Source organism: Acipenser ruthenus, chromosome 2, assembly GCF_902713425.1.
Source record: "Acipenser ruthenus chromosome 2, fAciRut3.2 maternal haplotype, whole genome shotgun sequence".
Taxonomy (NCBI): Eukaryota; Metazoa; Chordata; class Actinopteri; order Acipenseriformes; family Acipenseridae; genus Acipenser; species Acipenser ruthenus.
The window spans coordinates 67,064,387-67,076,979 of record NC_081190.1 but is presented as its reverse complement, the minus strand read 5'-3'; the positions used below and the strand labels follow the sequence as shown (position 1 = coordinate 67,076,979).

At 37.4% G+C, this 12,593-nt stretch overlaps 1 protein-coding gene across 1 annotated transcript in view; it reads left to right on the top strand.

The window, feature by feature from the left end:
• The window catches only part of LOC117409260 (FRAS1-related extracellular matrix protein 2-like), a 61,845-nt gene that overhangs the window by 17,985 nt on the left and 31,267 nt on the right, over positions 1–12,593 (top strand). The window contains exons 3-6 of the mRNA XM_058999299.1: positions 6,109–6,255; positions 8,284–8,514; positions 9,709–9,834; positions 11,558–11,809. Of these exons, the coding sequence (XP_058855282.1) occupies positions 6,109–6,255; positions 8,284–8,514; positions 9,709–9,834; positions 11,558–11,809 (756 nt within the window). The remainder of the gene's footprint in view (positions 1–6,108; positions 6,256–8,283; positions 8,515–9,708; positions 9,835–11,557; positions 11,810–12,593) is intronic.

The following is a 12,593-nucleotide window of genomic DNA, read 5'->3' as shown; positions in this document are numbered from 1 at the left end:
TGTTAAGTTGTATTAAGAAAGCCTTTATTTGAGACAAAATGACCACTGAAAACACAACTTGGGACCTTAAACGTACCACACCGTTAACACACCGCTGCAGTTTAACATGAACGCTCTAATGCTTCAGCATCGGTACCAAACTGGCTTTTTTTTCTTGTAATTTCTAATATTAGACTATAATGCCAACACAGCATTATGTTTAAAACAGTTCATAATAGTAAATGTTTTTTTTTCAAGGAATATAATATTAATAATGTTGTTGATTTGAATGCCGCTCCACTACTTCTCCTGGCAGTATCTTACACATTGATCATTGACTACCAGGAATGGACCGATTAACACTTCATTACTTGCCTATACCACTTATAAAAAAAAATGAATAACAAAAAGCACCCTGAAAAAAATCGGTAAGGAGAATATCCCTCACAATATCCCACAACGGCTCCGCATTAATTTTCTCCGCCAGCGAAGAAGCTAGTCACATGGCTTTTACATCACTTTCATTGGCTGATTTATTCTGACATAATGTTGCTTCTACAAAATCAACAGTCCTTTGATACAGTTGCTTGCAACACAGTTGCCTGAAACTTGTAGCTTGCACGTCAACAACAACAAAAAAAGTATCCCTTTCTGCATTTTTCTAGCAACATGTAGACTAGTGTCCCCTCAGCTTTACATGATATACTGATGCTCTTAAAGTTCTTTGGCATACATCATACAATGTTTTGGAACATAACACAGTAACATTTGTTCATTTTATAATGGGATGTGACTTAACAACAATAATGACTTTTTTGTATGAAATGTTATATTGATTGTCAAAAGATAGAAATACAGATAATTTACAGTTCTATATATATAACTTTTGTCATTACCTCAGGAAAATGCTTTCTTTACAAGGGCCACCCAGAATAGTGACTTGCCAGCACTACTGTGTGATCAAGTGTTAGCATTCAGCACAACAAAGACGTTATGGACATCTGCTTCATAATGGCACAGCTGTTATTTGAAACTCTATATAAAGGCAGGAATTAGGTCTCTTTTCAAACAAAAAGGGGAGAGCTCCAAATGTCCACAGTTTTTTTTTTCTTTTTCTGAGCCTAAACTGGTGACTAACAGATTAAAGTGACCTTAGAAGAATGCCTTTGCTAGGCAACACTTGCCACTGACAATGCCATAAACTCATTCATAAAAATGCCATGGGAGGATTCCGTGGATCTGATAATTAAGTTCAAGTCTTTAGGGGGCAGAAGAATTTTTAACTGTCAACATTTTTGTTGCCACAAACTTGGAAAGTCTAAAATTATTATTATTGTCTACCTGCCAGTCTTGATACACAGGAGTTAAAGAGTAAGTAGCGGGGTTCCAAAAAAGATAGCGTTATATGTTCCCACGTGTTGCTGCAACCGTTTAAATAATTATATTATAACTTTAAAGTCTGTTTCAAAGCTCTTTTCAAAATTACCGCTCTAGTGCACTGGGCTTTAAGATCTGTCCTCTAAATAATCGCAGGAAGAGCAATAAAAATAACATTAAACCCCCCCCCCCCCCCCCCCCAAAAAACATAACAAGTGCGCTGGCTTTTCTTCTCCATACCACATCATGGATCGTTATTGCTGTTTTACCTGTTTGACAGTGTGGGCAATAATCCTTACACTATCAGAACACTAGAGTGGACATTTTGCAAAGAGCTTTGGAACAGACTTTAAAGTTATAAGTGTAAAAAGTTAGGATATTAACAATGAAAATTAAAATTACAGGTACATTATTTAAACAATTGTAGCAACATGTGGGGACATGTAACACTATATTTTTCGGAACCCTGCTACTTACTCTAAAGGAACCAGATGAAATACTTATTATACATTCTGCTGTTGCTTCGTGTAGGAACTGTTGTTGAATATTGCATTTCAGCAAATATGATTTTCAAAAAATGCAAAGAATACTTTCTAAGTTTCTAACACCTTTAGTCCTGATTAGCATACAGCAAACCTTGTCTTTAGGTCTCAACGTAAAGCTGCATGTACACTACAGCTGTTTAGTGGACTTATTTACACGGTGGGTATCAGGTCTCAGGACTGGATGAGGAACACTTTTCATCAGCTCGTTTTTTATCAGCTGTAATCTAATGCTGGTTTCTAACACTTTTAAAAATGGTCTGCATAGGCTTAATAATAGAAAAGGGATGAGACAGCCTTAAAGCATGTCTACCATTCTGTTAATCCCTTACATGAGAGGGGGAAAATATGCTTTTGCTTTAAAATATATATATATATATATATATATATATATATATATATATATATATATATATATATTTTTATATATATATATATATATATATATATATATATATATATATATATATATTATAAATTTGATGTAGCATTGAAGGAGCCTCACCTCACTACAAAAAGGATATTGCTGCTCTAGAAAGAATGTAAATAAGAGTGACCAGAATTATCCCGGGTTTAAAAGGCATATCGTATGCAGACAGGCTAAAATAATTGAATCTATTTAGTCTTGAACAAAGAAGACAATGCGGCGATCTGATTCAAGAATTCAGAATTCTAAAAGGCATTGACAAGGTCGACCCAGGTGACTTTTTCGACCTGAAAAAAGAAACAAGGACCAGGGGTCACAATTGGAGATTAGATACATATGAGATTCAGAACAGAAGATAAGAGGCACTTTTTTACACAGTAAATTGTGGGAGTCTGGAACCAATTCCCCAGTAAATTTGTTGAAGCTGACACCCTGGGATCCTTCAAGAAGCTGCTTGATGAGATTCTGGGATCAATAACAACCAAACGAGCAAGATGGGCCGAATGGCCTCTCGTTTGTAACCTTTCTTGTGTTCTTATGTTCTTATGTATAATACAGTGTGTACTAATATATAATATGTAAACTTTTCATGTACACTGACAGAGAAGTAGGAATCTGGCCCAATAATATACCTCCCAAAATTAAAAGGATACCACTAGTTAAACCCAATCCCACATGAATTAGCCAGACGCTGGAATGGGAGATGCTGTTTGTCAGTGCAATCATTCTTTGCTAATCCCCTTCTAACTGTTATAAAATGCTTGACATGGGTTTGAAAATGGCTCAAGGCATATTTCAGATTTGTCTGAACACCTTGTTATCTATCTTTACTGATTATAATGATAGTAACTGTGTTGGGGAAGATCAGCATTTGCCTCTCAGAAGGGAAGACGCTTGAAAAGTGTCATGTGAATTTGTCTGTAATCAGGCAGAAACCTTCATGATCTAAACTTGAGTCAAGTGGAAAACAAGCTGATCTAATTGGAAGTGGTCGTCTGTCCATCTGAACTACCTTTGATGTTGTTAAAAAAATGTAAATATGCTGATCACTAGCCTAAACGTTTCTCTGCTTAATTTAGCTTTCTATAAGTTTTACTTTACATTTTTGATTGTGCGTTTTGAAGATATGGTTCAATAAAATATATAAAATTCCCCTTTCGTTCTGAATATCTCCTGTCAAAATTGATGCCAGCTAAGACAAATGTGATGAATGTTTCTTGTATTTTTAGACATAGCTGTTAGAAATGTGAGCTCCTTCAGGCTAGCAGCTCACATGGTCTGCTTGTCTCCTGTTGTAGTGGGTGTCGCAGTTTACACACCAATAAAAATAAAAAAAAAGACGTTCAGCTCATAATGGTGAAGGCCCTTCATAATGCAAACACACAATTAACCATTAAACAATCAATTATTTAAGGAACAGATATTTGGGGGTTAAGTTTTTTAAGGGCAAGCTACAAATTTAGGAGTAAAATGACATGGTAGCAAATAAAATCTGACCAGACTGGTAAATTGTAGGTAATAGTCTCAAGGCTTATATATGGCTACTGAGCTGTTAAACAACTGCACTAAGCTCAGCTTCAAGATGTATCGTGTCAAGCACTTTGTGGTTAATGAGGCCAAAACAGATCTGAGGAGTCAGTTATATTTGCTGAGTCTGCGAAGCACCAAAATTAACACTGGAAAAAAAAAATTAAGAAATGTTCAATAAAGCAATCTTATTTATAGCTTGTGAGCCACACAAGTTTTTGTTTTTCTTCACCCAAACGATTTTCTTATTATTGAATTGAGCCTTTGTAATTGTTCAACACATGCAGGTGTACCATGTCATGTCTGGGGTTGGTCTGAGTTACATGACTGCATACGGGTGTAAGGAAACAAGAGGGCCATTATTATTGTGTGTGCCATGATAAAGCTGAAATGTTTGCATTCTTAAAGCAGAATACAGGATGCTTTTATTTAAATACTATTTAGACAAAAGGAAAGAGATTATGGAGTTAAACTTACCCTGATGCTGTTTTCATTGTGCATGTCAGTAACATACATGGCCAATTTCGTTTTTTCAGCTGCTAAAAAATGTAAACACAATTTTATATAAGATGTAATTTAAGAAAAATAATGCATGACAAAAAAGATTAATAAATAGAAAATATATATTTTTAATGCACCACACACAGATTCCGTAGCCTGTCTCTGATTTTAATGTTATGAAGTTTGAACAAGTGCAAGAGTTCAATGAGAACCGTATAGTAAAATCTTACAGCACTGTATATGACTCTTTTTCTCTCTCATATAGATTAGCAACATATGGAGATCAATCTTAGAAAGTAAATCTGATCTGACACAGATTAGTAATCATTATTTTTCTTGTTAGTTCCCTTCATCATGGGCTTCCTATGGGGTTAGGCAGACTCAGCCCATGACCTCTATCTGTATTGGGGATTACTGGTGCAAAACCCAGTGGCTTAGCCTGTCCCCTGACAGGCTTCATAAAGTCAAGACGATTGGGAAAGCTCAGGGGGCGTCATGCTGTCAAAATGTAATTAAGACATTCAAACCTTGTACTTAAGAAATAATTAGCCTTTTTTCTAGAACATTGGAAGTGCTAGTTCCAGTTTCAAGTAGCGAAGGCCAGGCAGTATCTTTTCTAGGGATTGTTAGAATTTTCCTAACCTGTCCTGACCTAGCCTTGGTAAACAAGTAATGTGTGGGACAGCATCTAAGCTAGAGGCTATATACATAAAACATTAGCTTGCCAGTCAACACATGCATTGACAGGCACAGAAATGTTTTACCAATATTGTCATGGGTATCCTCTCAACCCAACCCAAAACCATGACTTAAAATACAAAGTATGCATATTTATATTTGGTGACCTCTGAAGTTAACTGCGACTGTAGCTAACTTTTGGGTTTGAGGGGGTCATAAAATTGCAGCAACTTTTCTCCAGGTCAAAGGTTTGACTCAGCCCCCCTAATAGCAGCTGGAGTGGGCTGGCACCTGTGCCGTCTCACTACCTCCCTGTCCCAAACTCTGACTTGATTAGAACACCCTTCACGATTTAGTCATGTGGCCTCTTGGAAGAATTAAGGCATATTAGTCCAGTTGGGTAACCTTGCAACTTTCTTATTAAGACAGGGAGACCACCTAAACTCTTTTGGCATGTGACCCATTAAATCTCAACTCAGACTTCATTCAGTCGAGGCTAGGATTCATGTAACCGTGTCCTGAGGTGAAAAGGCAGACAAATTAATACACCCAGCAGCAACCCAATCCTGCATAGGTGGTGGTGAAAATAATACGACTACAGGAAATTAAAGCAATATACATTTATATATAAATATACTGTGTGTGTGTATATATATATATATATATATATATATATATATATATATATATATATATATATATATACCTTAATTCTCTTTGGCTCTTAGCTGTGACAAATATGAAAGGGTTACGTGCTACCCTACTTTACCTTTAATTACTTTACCAATGACTTATACATCTATGGTATTTAGACTTAAATAAAAGCCTCTGAAGAATTCTGAAAAAAAAAGGTTTGCAGTGTATGGGGAATTCAACTTTTTAAGACTTAAAATTCTTAAAATCTGTTCGGAACGCTAAGGTTAATGTCCCTGCTCTTTTATTATACATTTCATACGTATCAATGGGCAATATTGAGTTTTGGTTCTTATTAATGTCTTCCATACTATTTCAGACTGTATTGATACAAAAAGCATGTCCTCCTGTCCAATAACATATTAATCACCTTTCACATTGCAGCGGGGAACAAGCTGAAAAGCCAGCCATTCCGTCTGAACTGGGCTTGGATTTCCCTGGAGAGGGAATATTTCCTGGTGGACGAGGATTCCAAATTTCTGGAAGTGACAATAAAACGTAGAGGATACTTGGGAGAAACCTCATTTGTCGGTGAGTGTCTGCCTAGCTGTTTAAAACCTAGGGCCTCTTACCTATTGAACTGTGTTTTGCAGTCCCATACACTTGCTAAAATGATTGATCAATATGGCCCATATTACTTTTAATATTCAGAAACAAGGCACGTTTTTAGAACTATGTTTTTATACTTACTATAGAGTAAATAATAGGTAAATTACACAGATGCCTTATATTTGATTGTAACCTCTGCCTCAACAAATAACCTTTCAGCATTAATAATAATGGAGTAAGAGTGAAGAGCTGAAGAGCTGCAACCAAATTAAATTGTCATATTATAGAAGATTGATAGGGCTTTTTGCAGGCTGTCTGCACTGGCCTTGTTTTTCGCTAGGTATCAGAATAGCCTGCGGTACTTTTTAAAAGCTACACCAGGCACAAAGGAATGCCCAAGTCACATTCCATATGACCACAGTACCTCGATTGAGTGAGGAGATAATGCCCAAGATACCTCACAGGAAATCTAGAAAGTGAAAACAGCCTTTAACTGACCACAATAAAAACTGAGTCACAATTATATACTGTTAAGCTGATAACTGACCCATTTTACTGGGGTCAGACGAGACACAATTTATATGGTTGAATTTTTAGTGTCATCCAAACTTTATGGAAAGACAAGATTTTACGGAAGAGGAAGGGATGCTCAGTTTCTAATTTAGACACTTTTTATTGTTGTGCTAAAGGTATTCAAATTGGTTCACACTTTGTTTCAATATCTTGTTAATCAAATAATTTCATTAAAACTAAAAGATAGCCTAACATACAGAACAAAAGCTTCTTATCCTGATCCAGGAATCCCTATTGTCAAACCACCTCAGTACAAACAGACACACATTTCAACTGATGCTAAGCTAAAACTTTAACGGCTTTAAATTAAAAAAAAGAATCACTTGTGGTATGAGGCCCTCTGGAGTTTACTGCAAAACTTGTGAAACCACAATTAAAACAAAAGAGAATCAAAGCCATAAGCGACTGTAGCGACTGCTCATTTTCCAGCAGCCAGCTCTTCTCAAATTATGTGATGCTGCTAAGTCTAATGCTGTCTAAACGCAGCAAGCTGCTTTCTTGGATGGCAGACTGCCGTTAAGAACCATAAATTATTGTCGCAACACCATTCCTTACCAATCCTAAGAGTGAAAGTAACGATGTGTGGAAAATGAACACCCCGGCCATCGTTGAATGCCTCAGCTTTCTCCAGAATGACTCCGAATTCTTAAGACACAGTACTGTCCATGAACTATGTATGATATGCCAGTCAGGTTGTAAAGTAGACAGTATCTTCATTCTTCAGCTGAACCAGCCTCAAGTGAAAAGTACATAAAATACATGTTCTTTATTTCTGAATACAATATGTTTAGAAGTAAATTTCATCTGGAACAATGAAACATAAAAGGTGCATTAAGTAGTTTGAATGTGTCTATTATTATTATTATTATTATTATTATTATTATTATTATTATTATTACTATTATTATACATGGTAAATGATAATGTTCCTATAAACCTTGGTGTTTTAGTCTTTTTATACCCAGTGTTGGCACAAGAGCTGTATACAATAAGATTGCCTGTGTATAATAAAGTATAAAGGGAGAACTTTGTAGAAGAACCAAACAACATAAGTACCCTTAGAAAAACAATAAGCGACAACATTTTTTAAAGAAATTACCACAGTCACATGCCCTCCATGTTATCTTAGGCAATGTAGACTGGTGGCTCTCAGAAAGCAGATGATCGTGAGTGACGAGGAAATCATCCAACTCCACCTTCTAGAAATGCATGAGAGATACTCAAGCTAGTGCTGTTGTGATTTATGTGTCACCAGAAACCCTTGATAGAATTACAACCTTATTATGCAGTTGGATGTACATTATTATTATTATTATTATTATTATTATTATTATTATTATTATTATTATTATTATTATTCATTTTAGTTATTGCTCTTACAGGTTTTTTGTTTGCAGTTGTGTTCACAGTATTTACTTTTTTTTTTGTTGTCATAAGGAATTGGAACCAAGGATGGGACGGCAGAGAAGGACAAAGATTTCAAGGGGAAGTCCCAGAAGCAGGTGCAGTTCAACCCGGGTCAGAGCACGGCCACGTGGCGTGTGAAGATCCTCACGGACAAGGAGTATGAGACCTCGGAGACCTTCCAGATCATCCTGTCCGACCCTGTCATGGGAGCGCTGGAATTCCCTAGCATCGCCACTGTTGAGATTGTCGATCCCGGGGATGGTACGTGTGCCTCTCTGACACATTTAATAAGATATTCAGTTAAACGACATGGCAAAACACCGTAAATGACTTATCTGTGTTCAACTAAAATAATCCATATCTTAGTTACACATTTAGTTCATGCTAAACTATAGTCCATTAGGTGGTAGTCTCGTTAATAATAGACTAGTATGATCAAGCTGTGGTGAAGTGAATTATGGGGCTTTCTGTGTCTTCTTAAAATAAAGTATATGCGTATATTGTGAAGGCCAGAGTAATGTACTCGAATGTAAGTCATCTAAATTGAGCCCAGGCATTAACTCTCATTTTTATATTAGTGGTAAACTTCTAACTCTTTTTGACAACAGACTCAAAATACATACTGCCAGTCCACAGAGGTGTAGACTGCCCTGCCCAGTGTATGACTATTAATGGCTGTGTTGAAGTTATCAAGGCCTGGAGGATCACAGCTTTGCAGTCGCTGCTTGCTCTTTATCCCAGCTCTGAAATAATTTAATATCAAAAGTGCATTTTCACAGTTGAATGAGCTCACCATTTCCAAATGTTACCTCTTGGCACATGTATTATAAGTTAATGTGTTGTGTGTAGGGTGTCTCTTATTATATACGTTTCGGTGAGGGCCATAAAGGGAAGCTGAGCGGTTCCAGCTGCTCAAACTGTGCGAAATGACGTCCCTGAATAACGCGTGTAGGCCTATTGGAGCTATGTCGCGGGTGAGGCGAAGTTGTTTTCAATTTATAATTTCAGTAACATTTTCTTTGAAGAAACTAGTGTAAAGTTCATCAAAATTTAAAGAAAAAGTGAAGTTAATATGATGTCCCATTTTACAAAAGGTACCAGTTCTGTGTGTTTTTGTGTTGTTTTGTTTAGATTTTTGAACATTTGAATTAGGTGTGGTGTTCTATGCACGGGATGACATCTGTGCACATGTGCTGGAATTTTGCAAATACTTCACTGTGATATTTACTTTTTTTTTTTAACCTGTAAGCAATTCATAATAATGCTTGCTAGTTACCATCCAGGTGATGTATAATGCTACAGTATTACAGAAGTCTTTATTATTATTTATTTCTTAGCAGATGCCCTTATACAGGGCGACTTACAGTCGTAAACAAAAATAGATTTATGTTTGTGTTTTAAAGTCACGGCATTCTGGGTGTTCTTTAGAGTGTCCTGCTCTGTTGTCTCCTCTAGAATCGACTGTCTTCATTCCTCAGTCAGAATACAGAATTGAAGAGGACATTGGAGAGCTTCTGATCCCGGTCAGAAGGTCTGGGGATGCCAGTCAGGAACTCATGGTCATCTGTTTCACACAGCAAGGTGAGATGTAAACCCATAGGCTGTTCCAGTGGGTCAGACTGTAAACCAGCAGTGCTACATAAACATGTACACTGACTGGACCTATAATGGATGAGTAAAAGTCATCAGAGAGCTGAACGGAAGGCCTGGCTGGGGAAAACACCTGGTCAGCTACCAAATGGCCAGAGAGGTCCGATTTACATCATTTTATTTTTTGTTTTGCTGAAATAAAAACTACTGGTGTTGCGGAGTAAAATCAATGGGTTAGGTCATAGTTCACCTCATCTCACTTTAACAATCCCTGCTGGTAAGGCAATTGGCTAGACAGATGGAACAGAGGTCACTCATTGATCACAGTGCCCCTGATCTGTAATGGGATTGCAGCAGTGAGGTAGCATTAAAAATAGGCATTTCAAATAGAAAAAAGGGGATAAAATTGATTAACGATTGGTAAAAACAACAGTGGAATGTGATTTTAAAGGTTTTGATAATTCTAGGGAAGGTGAATGAAGGAAATATTGTTGTCCCCAGGCAGTCAACAGTTATGACACAATTATGTGTTCTTATATTCTTATAGGTAAGGAGTGGGTGGTGGTTAAAAAAAATAACAAAAAAAACCTCCAAAAAATTCCTAAACATTGATGGATATCTTCTGCTGGTGTTTAGAACAATCAATTGTAAGGAAATCATGTGGAGAATGTGGGTGCAGCTGCACTGACAAAGACAGTATGGGAGGTGAGAAGCATCTCAATACCCTGATATTCTGATTTAGACATAGCTTTAGTCAAAACCAATGTTACCATTTAAGTCCCAATGTCCTATTCAGAGGTGCATGAGTGACTGGCAGGGGAATTAGGGAGGCAGTGTAGCCCACTGGTTAGATTCAAGGAGCCCATACATCCTGGGTTTATATCCCAGCTCAGTCACCTCTCACGATATGATCATAGACAAGCCCTTCCCCCACCCACAATTGCCACGTTGAATGTAAGTTACTATTACCACCCACCCAGTGAGTAAATTGACCAATCACCTGTTTAAAGTGTCTGTTTATTTATGTCTGATGCAGCCCATTTTGTGCTGGCCAAAGCCAAGGAACAAGATACCATGAGTTTGCTTTCTCAGGTACTCCCAATGTGCATGTATACGTGGCTCTTTTAGAGGCATTATCACAGTAGGTATTTCACCTTTCAGAGGCTATGTTTGCAGCCTGGATTGCAAAATATTTTTCTAAGTCAACATGCAGTTGTTGGCTGATACCTGGTGTATATTATTATTTATATCTTAGCAGACACCCTTATCCAGGGCGACTTACAATTGTTACAAGATATCACATTATTATTTTTACATACAATTACACATTTATACAGTTGGGTTTTTACTGGAGCAATCTAGGTAAAGTACCTTGCTCAAGGGTACAGCAGCAGTGTCCCCCACCTGGGATTGAACCCATGACCCTCCGGTCAAGAGTCCAGAGCCCTAACCACTACTCCACACTGATGAATGAACTATCCCCTTAATGCATCACTTTTATGATTTGAAGATTTAGCGCTTTATAATTATTTAGAAAATAAGAGTGTGTACAGGGGGTGGGTGGGGGTTTACTGAGACAAATGTCAAGTTAAATTCTGGAAAAGTGAAGTAACTATGTCTCCATTGCCAGCCTTGGGTTGGAGTTACTCTTATAAGCAGAATACAGGTAGTTTTTAATCCATGTTTCATGTTGGGGTTTTTTTTTTCATATTAGGCACTGCTATTGGTACCATTCCCAGCACAGTACTTTCATACTCGGATTACATCACCCGTCCCGAGGACCACACAAGCATTCTGCGATTTGACAAAGACGAGAGGGAGAAGTCCTGCCGCGTGATCATCATTGACGACTCTCTGTACGAGGTGGAGGAGACCTTCAACGTGACTCTGAGCATGCCCATGGGAGGACAGGTCGGCGTGGGATACCCCAGCGCCAAAGTGGTCATTCTGGCAGATGCTGATGATGGTAAGGCAACAACTGGTCTTAGCTCGGTAGGGACATTGTAGTTTATTTTTTCTCTGTTTCCACATTGAAAATTCAATTGCAAACCTGAGTTTTTCTAAATTGCAATAGGCTAATGCCTGGGTTAAAGTTTACAAATGCTGGTGTTGCATTTTCTAGCATCTGTACAAATGCAGTGGGTTATGCCTCAGAAGGGCATTTTATTAGTGAATTCAAACGGTTGTCTTGTTTCTATAGAACTTGAGAGGGGAGGGAGTCTAGGCAAGGCATTGTGTTTTGTCCTTTTTGATCTTTTGCCCAGATCTTTAAGTGGGTCCTGTGATGTACAGCTAAAGAGGAAGCACACACTTCAGTTGTATTATAGGAACTGCGATGGGGACAACTGGAGACGACTTTGGGGATCATTTGATATGTTTCTCGTGCAATTACAGCTTATGAAAGTAAAGCAGCAACAGACTAATAAAAGCATGCCATTTGGCTATATATAGAGATTGATAGAACTACTCTATGGTCAAAGATGTGCAAGCTAATTTAAAAAAAAAATCCAAATAGAGATCTGTCCATCATAGGGTTTCTGTTTATGCTACAAGTGAATGTAATTTTTCTAGCTTTAGTTTCCCCTACCTTAAATGAATATATAACTAAGAAGCCCACATTTCAAAAATCTCATCACATGCTTACAGACTAATTAGAGGCAGATTGTATGGGTCTTTAAAAAAGGGGCTCTATAAAAAATACCCTAATGAAATCACTCTAATAGGTTTTGTATCCTATGTTGAGAACAGGA